The following is a 16692-nucleotide window of genomic DNA, read 5'->3' as shown; positions in this document are numbered from 1 at the left end:
TCCCAACAGTAAGAAGTGATGAGTAAAAGGTTTAAAAATCACCAGTTCCATTAGCCAGAATAAAAAAAAAAAAAAAAAAAGTAAACCTATCCTGGCTGGAGTGGCTCAGTTGGTTCAATGTTGTCCCATGCATTGAAGGATTGTTAGTTCGATTGCTGGTCAGGAAGCAGGTAGAAGGCAACTGATCAGGGTTTCTCTCTAGATATTCCCCCCTTTCTCTAAGCATGTCCTTGGATGAGGATTAAAAAATAGTAACATTAGAAAACAAAAGCTCATATTCATATTCTCAACAAAATATAAGTTAAAAAAAAAGCAAGTTTAGCTTTCTGGTTTAATGACAAACTAGCTCTGATTAGAACATTTGCCGGAAACTGCAAGGCCTCAAGGAAAATATGTGGTCAAGTGTGGTTTTATTCTGCGAGCACAGAGGATGGTGTAGGATCAAAACACAGAACTTAAATGAATTACTGTAGATGTACATTTCCACAATATCAAGTCTTTACTAACTGCTGGAGTTGGGATACTGGTGGGGAAAAGGGCAGTGATAGCTATGTTGATGCAGTATTTCTAACACTGTGCCTGACACATATAGATCATTCCCAAATCTTGCTTATGTTCAGCCATTGTTAAAGAACAGGGCTAAGTCCAGCCGGCATGCCTTAGTGGTTGAGCATCGACCTATGAATCAGGAGGTCATGATTCAATTCCCGGTCAAGGAACATGCCCAGGTTGTGGGCTCGGTGCCCAGTGGGAGGCATGCAGGAAGAAGCTGATCAATGATTCTCTCTCATCATTGATGTTTCTCTCTCTCTCTCTCTCTCCCTTACTCTCTGAAATCAATAAAATATATATATAAAGAACAGGGCTAAGCCACCAGGCTCTTGAATAGTCCGGAGTCCTTATTAATAAATAAGTGACACTTCTAGGTTTAGAAAACAGAATCCTTTCAGAATTCATTTATTCTTAATTAACTATGTGGCCAATGTCAAGCCTTAATGAAGAATTTCTGTAGAGAAAGTTTTTTAGTTCATGAAATTTTTCAAAGCAATAATTTAATTCTGCAGACCTCACCTGTAGCCTTTAGCCTGGGTTTGGGCATTTTCTTTTCTTTTCTCTCAGGTTTGGACTTCTTAACCATCTTTTTGTTTTTCTTTTTTGAACTGCCATAGTCACTATCATCATCATCTTCCATTAGAAAATCTTCATCGCTGCCGGAATCTTCTGAGAGGAAAGAAGAATTTCAACGTCCAACTTAATGTATATATCCTTCCAAGTGAACAAAGGGAGAGAATGCTAAGAATGACTGGAGGATGGGATCTGGGAGTCAAACACTCTTGGATTCTATTTACAGCTATACTACCAGTTTGGTTGGAGTTGTCACTGGCCCCACCTGTAAAATGGGGTTAGCACACACATGAGGGTTACATGACTGACTTGAAGAGTAGGTGGAAAACAGGAAGGGATAAAACTTAATCTGAATGAAAACTGAAGCTATCAAGAACTTTTGGCAATTATATCATTCCCATATAGATCGGTGAGACCAGAGAAATGAAACGGAATCAACTTAAGTGGGTTTGGTTCAACTATGAATAAATGAAACAAGAAAACTATTCATCTGAGTAACCTGTGAAACATCTCAATTCTGTTATTAACACTTTTTGTCAGGGGAGGTCTACACCAGGCCAAAATGCAAATCTTAATCACAACACCTGCCATGGAAATATTATTCTAACAACTGTTTATTAAATATTTGAATACAAACGATGGACAGCAGTCATGAGAATCTTTGAACCTTTACAAAATCAACAGATGTTAAGACCATCATCTCTTCTAACAGTGAATAATTTAAGGGACTGTTTGTAACATCGAGCATCCCCCCCAAAACGCCAAAATAATCAAGATCACATACTGCAATCATGACCAAAGCAACAAGCCAATGTTACGCACTCTCCTGGAACTGTGCCTCGTCCTCTTCTTCCTGTTCTTCTTCACTGCCCACATCTTCCAAGAGCATCTCTCTCTGTTTAGAAGCTGCTTTAGAGGCTGCCTGCCGTTGCTGGCGCACATTTTTATGATCTTCCTTTTCATCCTCACTGTCCTCTGCAATATCAAAATTATGATGCACTGATCTAAGAGTTGTGTTTGACAACTACCTAGAAAAGCCAATGCAAACTAGCTCTGATTAGAAGAATATCTGCCAGAAACCACAAAGCCTAAAAGAAAATAAATGCATGTGGTCAAGTGTGGTTTTATTCTGCGAGCAGAGGATGCTGTAAGGATCAAACTCCCCCCTGCCCCCCACCAAAACCTTCACAGGTGACTGTAATACGCCACCGGGAATGAAAATCACTATGAGCTTTTCAAAGACGAAAGCATCTTTGTAATGCCAGTATTTACAATGCCAGGCGTTACTATAAAACCACTTACTAAAATGTCCACTAAATAAGTACATAAAAAGAAATACTGTTTATTACCTGCTGAGTGAGAATCATCCTTCTTAGTCTTCACATCTTTTTCTTCTGAGTCTTCACTATAAAGGGAAGGAATAAGACATTTAAGTTACTAGATCAAAACCTAAGTGAATATAGATCTCTGGTATCTGACTGAGGAACACTGAAGAAATTCTCCTTTATATATAAAATTAAAATGATATTAAGGAGTTTCCATTATTTCCCTACTTTACAGGGATGCTGGTAAGTAAGCATAATTTTTATCTACTTTTGGAAAATACTGTTTCCAAAAACCCAAAGGGAAAAAGGAAGGCATCTCAACGCAGGCTGAAAATCTCTCACCTGTAGATATTGCCTAGCTAAAAAAATACTTAATAAAAATATTGTTGTGTCCTAGCTGGTTTGGCTCAGTGGATAGAGTGTCGGTCCTGGGTTCAATTCCGATCAAGGGCACATACCTTGGTTGCAGGCTGCTCCCTGGCCCGGGCCCTGTTTGGGGCTCGTGCAGGAGGCAAACAATTGATGTGTTTCTCTTACAGTAATGTTTCTCTGTCTTTCCCTCTCTCTTCTACTCACCTTAAAAATCAATGGAAAAATATCCTTTGGTGAGAATTAACAGAAAAACAAAAATTCTGTTATTAGAGGAAGACTATAAAAATACTACAATTTTATATAAATATGCCTAAATATCTAAAACAAAATATTAACTATATATTTTTTTGCCTCTGATATTTCTACACATCAGAAACATGAGCACATGGGTCTGCCTTGTATCCTGGAGAAAATAAAAGTGAGCTGCAAAATAAAATAAGGAATTGCAAAGTTCAATGAGCCCTGGCCAGGTGGCTCGTATACCAAAAGTTTGCGGGTTCGATTTCTGGTCAGGACACATATGGGAGACAACTGACTGATGTATATATCTTTTTTTTTTTTCCCCAAGCCTTGCCAAAGCAAGGCCTCCAAAAATTAGGTTGCCTCCCCGCCAAAACTGGGAGAGTATGACTGATGTATCTTGATGTTTCTTTCTCTGTCCCTCTCTAAAAATCAATAAAAAAATATCATCTGGTGAGGATTAAAAAAAAAAAAGCTCAGTGAAAAGTACTATAAAACAATTTTAAAGCCACAAAAATGCACATTTTATGTCCTCACAAATTTTAGCTCAGTAATCTGGTTTTCAGTGTCCTGTCTTTGTCATTAATTAGTTTTATGATCTCAGGCAAATCACTTGGTACTCTTCAGTGCTAAAATTTTATGTTTCTATGAGAAATTCTGACAAAGAAACAAAAAAAGTCATACATAAGCTTTTCTTTCTTAAACAGCAAGTCTTGTAAATCTCTTTTGATATTTCCCATAATCTAGACCTCATTCAAAAGACAAGCTACAGAACCCAAGATTCCTAAGCAAAGAGAAAAAACATATTTCTTTACTAAAGCAATCTAACCCTAGAAACACTGTAATTCTGAAACTTGTGACTGTTCTATATAAATGTTTTATGCAAAATGAGCATTTAATCTCCAAGTCTATGACAATGATGAATAATTATATCATTTTTCTCTAGTTCCTTTATTATTGAGTTTATAGAAACCATTGATCCTTGAGTCACATTACAGCAAAGCCAAGTAAAAGCTAAACTTTTACATAGAGACCAATGGAAAAATCAACACAATATGGTCTGAGGGGCCCTACTCAGATGAGCTCAGTGGATATCGAGTGTTCACCTATGAACTGAAGGGTCCCGGGTTCGATTCTGGTTAAGGGCACATGCCCAAGCTGTGGGCTCAATCCCTAGTGTGGGGCATGCAGGAGGCAGCCAATCAATGATTCTCTCTCATTATTGATGGGTTTTTTTCTCTCTCTCCCTCTCCCTTCCTCTCTGAAGTCAACAAAAATACATTAAAAAAATATATATATATATATATAGTCTGAGGGAATCCTATCTAATAAAAGAGTAATATGCAAATTGCCTGCTAAGGCCATGGAGCTGCAGCAAGCAGGAGGCTTGGGTTTCCTTGGCAATGGAGGAAGCCAAGCTTCCCTGCAGCCCTGGCCGGCCCAGGCCTACACTCAAGGCTACAAAGTTTCAATTATAGAAGATAAATAAACCCCAGATACCAGGGCCTTGGCTTGGGTTGCGGGGGGGACGGGGGGGGGGGGGGGGGGGGACGCAGCCTGAAAACCACCACAGGCCCCTCGCCCAGGCCACCCCACATTCCAAGGGAACCCCCACCCTGATCCGGGACACCTTTCAGGGCAAACTAGCCAGCCCCCACCCGTGCACCAGACCTCTATCCTATCTAATCCTATATAATAAAAGAATAATATGCAAATTGACCATCACTCCAACACACAAGACGGCTGCCTCCATGTGGACACAAGATGGCCGTCACAAGATGGCCAGCAGGGGAGGGTAGTTGGGAGGGACCAGGTCTGCAAGGGAGGGCAGTTGTGGGCAATCAGGCCAGCAGGGGAGGGCAGTTAGGGGTGACCAGGCTGGCAGAGGCAGGAAGTTGGGGGCGACCAGGCCTGCAGGGAAGGGCAGTTGGGGGGGCACCCAGGCCTGCAGGAGAGAGCAGTTGGGAGGGCACCCGGCCTGTAGGGGAGGGCAGTTAGAGGCAATCAGGCTGGCAGGGATGCAGTTAGGCATCAATCAGGCTGTCAGGATAGTGGTTAGGGGGTGATCAGGCTGGCAGCAGAAGCGGTTTAGGGGCAATCAGAAAGGCAAGCAGTTGGGAGCCAGCAGTCCTAGATTGTGAGAGGGATCCCAGATTGGAGAGTGTGCAGGCTGGTCTGAGGGACACCCCCGCCTCCCCAGTGCATGAATTTTGTGCACTGGGCCTCTAGTAAACATATAAGTCACTTAATACAAACAACAATCAAACCTGTATTTATTTCAACCACTCCTTACATGACTACAACAACAAAAAATTTAGACTAGATATTAATTACATCGAGGGGACATTATAACAGGCTACAAAAAAGCTCAGCCCTAGCTGGTTTGGTTCAGTGGATAGAGCACTGGCTTGCGGAATGAAGGCTCCCAGGTTTAATTCTGGTCAAGGGCACAACATTGGGGTTATGGGCTCGATCCCCAGTAGTGGTGTGCAGGAGACAGCCAATCAGTGATTCTCTCTCATCATTGATGTTTCATCTCTCTCTCCCTTCCTCTTTGAATTCAATAAAAATATATTTTTTTAAAAGCTCATTCCTTTGGAGAAATATAATCAATATAATAAAAGATAGTTCTAAATTAGGCTGCCATATAAAACAGGATTAGAGAGATATACTATGAAACTATGGAAGACTTGTTTCCCCACAGTACAACTGTCTTATTTTCCCCCAAAATCACATTTCTGAATTCTCTAGAAAAGAAAATATTAGATGTTAGCAATATAAGGAAACATAAGGTACTAGGTAAATGTATATATTATTTTAAAAAAATATTTTTATTGCTTTCAGAGAGGAAGGGAGAGGGAGAGAGAGAGAGATAGAAACATCAATGATGAGAGAGAATCAGTGGTGGGCTGCCTCCTGCATGCTCCCTACTGGGGATCAAGCCTGCAATCTGAGCATGTGCCCTTGACCGGAATCGAACCTGAGACCCTTTAGTCCACAGACCGATGCTTTATCCACTGAGCCAAATGGGCTAGGGCTAAATATATGTATTCAGAATCGTTATGTCTGCAAATTTAGCATCCTGTAAATTCAGAATGGGAAGACTTCTGCCTAGGACTTTATTATAATGACTTTATGCTTGATGGTAAATATCTTTGAATAACTAGGTTAAAAAATAGACCCCAGAGTCCAATAGACATGGTTTCAAAACCTGTTGGTCCAAAAACAAAAACTAAACAAACAAAACCCTCTATTGGTCCATTTACTGGGTAACCTTGCACAAACCACTGAACCCTGCTTAAGTTAATATTACTTTGCCTAATTAGATGTGTTGTGAAAATTAAATGATAATATATATAAATTAGCACATAATAGAGACTAGCACATGGCCATCATAAATGGTAGCTATCATCATCACCATCATCAAGGAATTTTTGCCAAAGTGAGTATGAGAATGTATGTGCATACTTATAAGAACAGAAGAGAAAGCTACAGCATCCTGGTCTCCTGAGGCAATTTTAGTTAAAATTACAACTCATCTGAACTCATTTATAAAACTAAGGGAAGGGAAACTGTCCCAAATTATTAAATTATCTAAACAAAGGAGAATTGATTATAGACAGTAAAACTCGGCAGACTGTATCTTTAAATTCTATAAGCTTTAGTTATGATTCTACCAGTGATCTGTGACTGAATGTGAAAGGTCACTCATTCTTTGCTATTACTACAATGAAAATGTCAATACTAACCTTCGGTAACAAATTACATACTTAAAACAATCTTTCTGCTATGTTCAGAGGTCTGAGGTAGCAACAAAGGCATTCCCAGAGATCACCTTGGATTCCAGGTTGAGTTCAAACAAGCCACATGACTTTAAAGAGATCAATGTCTACACTCAGAAGCCCTGCCTAAGTTAAGATAAAATATGCAAAAACAATATTAAGTGAACCCATAAGTGCCTTCCCAAAAGAAATGAAGATTCTCCCAATTTAGAGATCAGAAATTATCCTATCAGAGTGGTTGACAGAGTAATCAGGAACCAATTAATAATGCTTCTTGCCAAAAACAAAACAAAACAAAACAAAACAAAACAAAAACAATGTTTTTTACCTATCTTCCTGTGAATTCTTTCCAGATCGCCTTTTATTTTTAGCTTCTCGTGGAGATGATCGAATTTTCTTAGCTGGAGGACCCGAATCTCTTCCGTAATCTTCATCTACACAGCATTTTTCAAAAATCAATAAACTATATTATGATTTGTACATGTAGAAATTACCAATGCATTTCCTGAGATAATTATCTCCCATGCTCTTTAAGTAATGAGGGACAAGATTTTTCAAGTAACTTTTTTTTCATGAAAAAATAAAATAGCCTGGCCAGCATGGCTCAGTGGTTGAGCGTAGATCAATGAACCAGAAGTTCACCGTTCAATTCCCAGTCAGGACACATGCCCAGATTGTGGGTCCAAACCCTGGTGTGGGGCATGAAGGAGGTAGCTGACAAATGATTCTCTCTCTCTCATCATTAATGTTTTTCTCTCTCTCTCTCCCTTCCTCTCTGAAATCAATTTAAAACACACACACATTTTAAAAATAAAGTTTTTCTTTCTCAGTCTCACCACCTTATCATTTCCATTTCTGTATATATCCTTAGCCAAATATCTCATCATTTGCATATCCTACCCTTTTAATTTATTAAAGATTCCCATGTTTCCACATCTTTATATTTATTTGAAAACTATTACAGTAATAAGGTATAAGCATTTTAGAATGTAAAGAACCTTGATTCTACAATGCTAATACAAGTCCTATTATCAAGTACATTACTTTTAAATTAAAGTAGTAAGTATAGTATACTCTGGCACTTAAGAAAAATACCTCCAATTTCTTTCTTTTTAAAAAAATTTGATATTAGCCCAACTGGCATAGCTCAGTGATGGAGTGTTGACCTATGTATCAGGAGGTCACAGTTCTATTCCCAATCAAGGCACATGCCGGGGTTGCAGGATTAATCCCCAGTAGGGGGCATACAGGAGGCAGCCAATCAATGATTCTCTTTCATCATTGATTTTCCCATTCCTCCTTCCCTTCCTCTCTGAAATCAATAAAAATATATTTAAAAATTTGATCTTAGAGTAAAAGAGAGGGAGAGAGAACCATCGGTTTGTTGTTCCACTTACTTATGCAAAATAACTTCAATTTCAAAAACCCTATTACACTAAAGAAAATTAACCCACCTTAAAAGGTGATTATTTCCAAAAGTGTTACTACACCATTATATACAGAGCTTCAGCAATTATTAAAAGGTTGGATACATTATAAATTCCATTATGGAATATCATACAACCATTAATCCGAATTTTTCAAGTAATTTCTAATAACAGGAGGCAGATACTAATTAGGGGGGGTATAGTAAGTAGGGGTGATATGATAGAGGGAGAGAACCCAAAAATCCTACAGCAAGACCTCAACTAGACTTTTAAAGGAGTCAGTGTGGTTCAGTGGTTGAGCATCGACCCATGCAACAGGAGGTCTCTGGTTCGATTCCTGGTCAGGGTACAATGCCTGGGTTGCTGGATAGACCCCGGCAAGCACGGTTCAGTGGTAGTAGGCAGCTGACGGATGATTTTTCTCTCTCATCCATGTCTCTATCTCTCCCTCTCTCTCAAATATCAATAAAAACATTTTTAAGGGGAAAAAAGTCAAAAGCTTTTTCAACAAAATGGTTAAAATGGCCATTTGCTGGCTAATGGGTCTTGAGTAATATCTTTGCTTCAGTTTCGTTATCTGCAAAATGGAAATAATATATATCCTATTTTAATAGCATTGTTCTGAGGATTAAATTTATAAATGCAAACATTTAGCAAGCATTTAATAACCAGTTAACTGCCACGCATCCAAAGACACTTTTATCTCACTTGCGTCTATAGACACTTATGGCATACAAAGGAGTAAATGTTAGTATTCCCTCTGAGAGGTTGGAATGTGTGGGTTTAAAAAAAACAAAAACTCTTCCTTATGCATTTTCTAAGTTTTCCCAAAGAGCACATATTATCTTTAAAAAGTAAAATTAGAATAAGAAAAAAGAAAAAAATAGTAAATGCATCTGGAATATAGTAAGATTAGAAACACCATATTCTATAGAAACTTGTTATGGCTAAGATTTAAGATACACTACTCATTCTATAATGAGTCAGTTCACAAATCAAAGTTGTTTCACAAAATACTCATCTTAGTTACTTTATTACACAAAAACAAAAATACTACCTATTAAAAGGTACAAGTTTAAAATGTGATTATAGCAGGATACATTAACTAATAAGCACGGCATTAGAATAATTGCACACTTAAACTTTGGACTGAAAAACCAAAAAAAAAAAAAATATTATTCAATGTCTACATGAGTAATCTACTAAGGAAAACTTAAAATCCATGCAAGTTCAAGTTTTATTTTGGGTGACATAGATCTTGATGTAATTTAGATACATAAACAGTCTAAATATGAAAAATTAAAAACTTATTCCAAAAGCCTTATAAAAAGTGCATAAACCAGTGATTCTTCCACTAGTAGGGTCCAACTCATAATTTATTGAAATCACAAAACTTACCAGCATCATCAGATTCCTGAAACTGTGAATAATCAACGACCTTCCTATTTCTGTAGAAAGAAAAATTCTAATTAAGATAATAAAAATGTAGGACTTTCCAAGATATTAGCATACACATTTCTTTTTCCTAAAACAATTAGAACTATCTCTCCGAAAGAAAATTTTTCAACCAATTTCCATCTCAGCCAAAAGACTTCACATATATTTTTGTTTTGTTTTTATTAATTGATTTTAGAAAGAGAGAGGAAGGGGCTGGGGGAGAGAAACATGGATTTGTTGTTCCATTTATTTATATATTCATTGGTTGATTTTTTATGTGTCCTGACCAAGGATTGAACCCAAAACTTTGACACATCAGGACGCTCTAACCAATGAGCTACCTGGGCAGGGCATATATGTTTTTCTTACTGCTATATACACATATGCATGTATACCTGATAAACAAGGTTATTAATGAGTTGTTTCAAGATTAAGTGATTTTTAAATACTATAATACAATTACATTATAAGATATAAATCGTAGTGAAAGTAAGTTGCCTTACGAAGAGGAAGAAAAAACCTGACCCATTCAAGATTCTTACAATCTTAAACAAACCTTAATTTGAATTTCCCTACTTTATATACAGGGTGGGGCAAAAGTAGGTTTACAGTTGTGAATACTCAATATACAGTTTGTTCGTGTATTATTATTTTCCATACAAACCACTATAAACCAACTTTCGTCCCACTCTGTATAAAAGTGTCCATGTAAGTATCCAGATAGCCTGGCTTTCAAAGAGCCTTAGATGCACTGTAACTAAATGATATTGAACAAGTGAACTGAAAAGATTAAGAGAAACAAACCACCAAACACTGAGCAGAGGGTTTTATAATAAAGATTAAGACACCACTTAAATTCAGACAGGATGGTCAAAATCCAAGGACTGGTAGAACTACTACATAATATGCAAAAATGATAGGTGTAGGAATGAATTCTGATAACATGTATGGAGTGATGTTGAACGGTATAGACACACCCTTGGCTTTAGAGAAAAAAGAAAGACTCTTAAGAAATGTTGCCTTCTGTTTTTCTTTATTCTACCAACAATGAATTACCTTCTCAATTTACTGCCTCAATGAGTCAAGATACAAAATTTAAAAATATGTTCCAATTACAGTTAACCCTTTGCACTCGCTTGCTTTTTTCTCGAGCTGCTACCGATGCTAACCGTGTCGAGTCACACTCGACATCCGAGTGCAAAAGGTTAACCTTGAATAACATGGGTTTGAAATGCATAAGTCCACTTACAATTTTTTATCTTGTAAACAGATGACATAAATTTACGGTATTAATAGTATAGTGCTGTAAATGTATTTTCTCTTCCTTACTATCTATAATAATAAAGCATAGTATGCTAATTAGACTAGGACGTCCTTCCAAACGACCTTCTGGATAAAGCCTCGGCGGCCGGCAGGGGCCCAAGCCCCTTGCACGAATTTTGTGCATGGACCTCTAGTTTTCTTAATAACTTTCTCTAGCTTACAAAAATCACATGATGATAGCAATAGATGCAGAATAAGCATTTGACAAAATCCAACACCCATTTTTGATAAAAATTCTCAGCAAAGTGGGAATAGAGGGAGCATACCTCAACATAATAAAGGCCATATATGACAAACCTACAGCCAACATCATACTCAATGGGCAAAACTAAAACCATTTCCCCTAAGATCAGGAATAAGACAGGGATGTGCACTTTCACCACTCTTATTCAACACTAGAGGCCCGGTGCATGAAATTCATGCATGGGTATGGTGCCTAGACATGGCCGGCAATCAGGGCCAATCTGTGGGGTGACTGGTGGGGCAATTGGGGGGGCTAGGGGTGGGCCTCTGCTGGCACCCACCTTAGCCAGCCTAGCACCACCCGCTCGCCAGCCCTGCCACCTGCCACCGCTGCCGGTTGTCTCCCTCCCTCTGTGGGGCGACTGGTGAGGCAACTGGGGGGCCCCCACCTTGGCTGGCCTGTGGTCTGCAGGCTGGGGGAAGCTCCTGCATTGAGCGTCCACCCCCTGATGGTCAGTGCGTGTCACAGCGAGTGGTTGTTCTGCGGGTTGTTTCGCTGTTTGGTTGATTTGCATATTAGGCTTTTATTACATAGGACTAGTGGCCTGGTGCATGAAATTCGTGCAGGGGGGTGGAGTTTCCTCAGCCCGGCCTGCACCCTCTCTAATCTGGGACCCCTCAGGGGATGTCCGACTGCCGGTTTAAACCGCAGTCAGACATCCCTCTCACAATTTGGGACCGCTGGCTCCTAACCGCTCACCTGCCTGCCTGCCTGATTGCCCCTAACCACTCTGCCTGCCGGCCTGCTTGCCCACAACTGCCCTGCCCCCGTTGGCCTTTTTGCCCCCAACCGCCCCCCCTGACAGTCTGCTTGCCCCCAACTGGACCCCCCTGCCAGCCTGCTCACCCCCAACTGCTCCCCCTGCTGGCCTGATCACCCCTAACTGCCCTCTCCTTCTGGCCTGATCGCCCCTAACTGCCTCTGTCTCGGCCCCACCACCATCGCTTTGTCTGGAAGGTCTCCTGGTCTAATTAGCATATTGCCCTTTTATTAGTATAGATAGAAGCCTGGTGCACAGGTGGAGGCTGGCTGGTGTTCCCTGAAGGGGGTCCTGGATCAGGGTGGGGGTCCCCTTGGGAGATGGGGCTGGTCTGGGGCAGTTTTCAGGCTGACCATGCCCCCACCAGGGTGGGGGTCCGCACTGGGGGTGGTACCATTCTGGGCGAGCGGCTGGGGTGGTATGCAGGCCAGCCACTCCCCCATTGTGATGGGGGTTCCCGCTGGGGGGGCGTGGCTGGCCTGGGTGAGGGGCTGAGGGCTGTTTGGGAGTGGTTTGCAGGCCGGCCAAGCCCCCGGCTTTGTCCGGAAGGACGTCCGGAAGGTCTCCAGAAGGTCTCCCGGTCTAATTAGCATATTACTCTTTTATTAGTATAGATAGTACCAGATGTCCTAGCCACAGCGATCAGACAAGAAGAAATAAAAGGCATTCAAATAGAAAAGGAGGAAGTAACTCTCATTATTTGCGATGACATAATATTGTACATAGAAACCCTAAAGATCCCATAAAAAAACTACTAGATTTAATAAATGAATTTGGCAATGTAGCAGGATACAAAATCAACACCCAAAAATTGATGGCTTTTTAATACACCAATAATGAATTCTCAGAAAGAGAAACTAAACAAGCAATCCCACTTACCATTACAACAAAAAAATTAAAATACTTAGGAATAAACTTAACCGAAGAGATAAAAGACTTGTACTCAGAAAATTACAATACAGGACACTGGAAAAAGAGATAGAGGAAGATATAAACAAGTGGACGAATATACCGTGTTCATGGAGAGAATTAACATCATTAAAATGTTCATACCACCCCCAAAAAAATCTATAGATTCAATGAAATCCCTAGTAAAATACCAACAGCATATTTCACAAATCTAGAACAAATACTCCAAAAATTAACATGGAACCAAAAAGACTCTGAATAGTCACAGCCATCTTGAGAAAGAAGAACAAAGTTGGAGGGATCACAATACCAGATACCAAGTTATACTACAAAGCCCCGTAATCTAAACAGCCTGGCACCTGCACAAGAACAGGCATATAGATCAATGGAACAAAACAGAGACCCCAGAGACAGACCCAAGCCATTATGCTCAATTAATATTGGACAAAGGAAGCAAAAGCATACAATGGAGTCAAGACAGTCCTTCAATAAATGGTGTTGGGAAAATTGGACAGATGAAAAAAAAAAAGGCCTGTCAGCATAACCATTATTGCTTGTTTCATTTTTGGTTCTTATAAGTGTATTTCTAATAGCACATGATCTCACTCATCTAGGGGAAATAATGAACAACATAGACTGATAAACAAGAACAGACCCAGAAACAAGGAGGCATGGATCAGACTGTCGGGCCTCAGATGGAGGGGAGGGGGGGGGAGGGTGGGGGTAAAGGGGAGAGATCAACCAAAGGACTTGTGTGCAAGCATATGAGCCTAACCAGCGGTTAAGGACAACAGGGGTTGGGGGCATGTGTGGGGAGGGGTGTGGGCTGGGAATGGGGGGATGAGGACAAATATGTGATACCTTAATCAATAAAGAAATTAAAAAACAAACAAACAAAAAGAAAAAAAAAATGAAGCTAGACTACTAACTTAGACCATATACTCAAAATAGATAAAAGACTTAATGTAAGTTGTGAAACCATAAAAATCCTAGAAGAAACTATAGGCAGCAAAATCTCAGACATCTCTCATAGCAATATGTTTACAGATACATATTGGGACTACATCAAAATAAAAAGCTTCTGCACAAAAGAAACCATCAACAAAACGGTTTGGCTCAGTGGATAGAGCATCTGCCTGCAGACTGAAGGGTCCCAGGTTCAAATCCAGTCAAGACACATGCCGGGGGTTGCAGGCTTGATCCCCAGTAGGGGGCGTGCAGGAGGCAGCTGATCAATGATTCTCTCTTGTCACTGCTTTTTCTATCTTTCTCTCCATCTCCCCTCCTCTATGAAATCAATTTTTAAAAATGCTCAATTAGAAGAAAAACAAAAATTATGGGAGAACATATTTCACGATGATACATTTGATAACGGGTTACTATTCAAAACAAGGAACTCATACAACTTAACAAAAGGAAAGGATCTAATAGACACTTCTCCAAAGTAGATATTCAGATGGCCAAGAGACATATAAAAAAATAGTCACTGATCATCAGAAAGATGCAAATTAAAACAACAATGAGGTATCACCTCACATCTGTCAGAATGGCTACCATCAACAAATGACAAGTGCTGGTGAGAATGTGGAGAAAGGGAACCCTGCTAGTGGGAATGCAGACTGGTGCAACCATTATGGAAACCAGTATGGAGTTTCCTCAAAAGATTAAATATGGAACTGCCGTTTGACTCAGTGACCCCACTTCTAGGAATATATTCTAAGAAACATCAATCAGAAAGAATGTATGCATCCCTATGTTCATAGCAGCACAATTTACAATAGCTAAGATCTGGAAACAGCCCAAGTGCCCATCAGTAGGTGAGTGGATAAAGAAGCTATGGTTAAAGAAAAAAAAAAAAAAGCTGTGGTACATTTATACCATGGAATACTATGCAGCTGTAACTAGGAAGGATCTCTTTCCCTTCGAGACAGCATGGAGAGAGACCTGGAGCATACTATGCTAAGTAAAACAAGCCCATCAGAGAAAGACAAGTATCACGTAATCTCACTCATTGTGTGGAATCTAATGAACAAAATAAACTGATGAACAAAATAGATCCAGAGACATAGAAGCATAGAACAGACTGTGGAATCTCAGAGGGAAGGCTGGGAGGGGGATAGCAGTGACCAACCAAAGAACCTGTATGCATATGTGCGTAACCCATGGACACAGATAGAAGGGGTCAATGGGGGGGGGGAGGGAGGGAGCAAACATCTGTAATACTTTCAACAATACAGATTTTTTTTAAAACACAAAAATAAAAGATCACTTTTTCAAGCTTAAGCACTCACAAAATCTATCAAAGTTTGGTGTGTGTGGAGGTGATGGTGGTAGGGTGATATGATGCTGCTGCCGTGTGTTATTATATATACTAGGCCAGCAGTCTCCAACCTTTCGGACCTCACGGACCAGCGGTCCAGACCACCGGTTGGCAACTGCTGTACTAGGCTATTGGACTTGAGACAACCTAATCCAACCTTATCCATAACTTATCCTACCAAGGGAATAACTGAGAACCTCCCTTGATCTCCCAAGGCTGCCTGTTCTAAGAAAACTCCAATAATGAAACAATTCTCAAGGTGGTGGAATCTGCCTCTGAAGTCCTCTCACCGATTCTATCTTGTCTACCTTCTGAGATTTACCATGGTCTAAATCTAACCCCTCCTCCCTTAAAAAATATATATATGACAGTTTCTACTTTTTCCTTCAAGACTAAATAGAGTTCCTTTTAACTCTTCCTTACAACATATTTCAAATATCCTCATGACCTAGTTGCTTTCCTCCACACCACTTCAGATTAAAGTCTATGAACTAGTGCCCCAATCTAAACATAATAATATGGTTTTAAAAAGGTGTGTGGAGGAGGGGGAGCAGACCAGTATTATGACCTTACTCTTCCCATTCTACTCTACATTTGTACTAATGCAATCCAAGATCTCAGTTGCCTTTTTGGGCTGTTATATCACAATGGACTGGATATTGCAATTAAAATGACTAAAACCTTCTTTTCCCAAAATCTAAATCTTTTTTGTATACCGATACTTCAACATATTTTTATCTTTCTCAAATTTATATTATCTGCAAACTTAATCAGCACAGGCCTTTTAAAGCATCAGTGGAAATATTTTTCCAGGTTGATATCAATCTGTTAATCAGCCTTCTCTGGGTATGGCTACTGAGGCCCAAGTCCATCACAGAAAACTATCATTCTGCCCACATTTCTTCATTTCCCCCACAAGGACCTCATGTGAAGCTCTGTCAAAATTCCTGTTGAAAGAGAAACTCATTTTTAAGAATATTCTTTTACTCTAATAAAATTTTTAAAAATTTTTAAATTTATTTTTATTGGTTTCAGAGAGGAAGGGATAGGGAGAGATAGAAACATCAATGATGAAAGTCATTGGTCAGCTGCTCCTGCACGGCCCCTACTGGGGATCAAGCCGGCAACCTGGGCATGTGCCCTTGACCCAAATCGAACCTGGGACCCTTCTGTCTACAGGCCCATGCTCTATCCATTGAACCAAACCGGCTAGGGTGTCTAATAAAATTTTTAAAAAGCAAATGAGGTTGTTTAATGATAGTTAAAATGTTTTAGAAATAAACCTTTTTTGTTCAAACAAAATATTTCCAGGAACCACAAAAATTAAACACAGCGGGGGGAGGGGGTTGATGACAAATATGTGATACCTTAATCAATAAAGTAATTAAAAAAATTAAACACAGCTAATTATAATAATAATTTTGAGAA

At 39.6% G+C, this 16692-nt stretch overlaps 1 protein-coding gene across 2 annotated transcripts in view; it reads right to left on the bottom strand.

Moving 5' to 3' along the window:
- NUCKS1 (nuclear casein kinase and cyclin dependent kinase substrate 1) overlaps nucleotides 1-16692 on the bottom strand; it is a 34559-nt gene that overhangs the window by 6113 nt on the left and 11754 nt on the right. Inside the window, exons 2-6 of one of the 2 annotated variants that reach the window (XM_028129271.2) lie at nucleotides 9670-9719; nucleotides 7173-7278; nucleotides 2475-2530; nucleotides 1948-2100; nucleotides 1072-1218 (exon numbers count right to left, since the gene is read on the bottom strand). In XM_028129271.2, the coding sequence (XP_027985072.1) occupies nucleotides 1072-1218; nucleotides 1948-2100; nucleotides 2475-2530; nucleotides 7173-7278; nucleotides 9670-9719 (512 nt within the window). Of the gene's footprint in view, nucleotides 1-1071; nucleotides 1222-1947; nucleotides 2101-2474; nucleotides 2531-7172; nucleotides 7279-9669; nucleotides 9720-16692 lie in introns of both variants that reach the window. The other variant, XM_008154194.3, reaches the window with a different exon arrangement.

Source organism: Eptesicus fuscus, chromosome 22, assembly GCF_027574615.1.
Source record: "Eptesicus fuscus isolate TK198812 chromosome 22, DD_ASM_mEF_20220401, whole genome shotgun sequence".
NCBI classification, from domain to species: Eukaryota; Metazoa; Chordata; class Mammalia; order Chiroptera; family Vespertilionidae; genus Eptesicus; species Eptesicus fuscus.
Note: the sequence above shows the minus strand (reverse complement) of the source record. Positions and strands in the feature narration are given on the sequence as shown.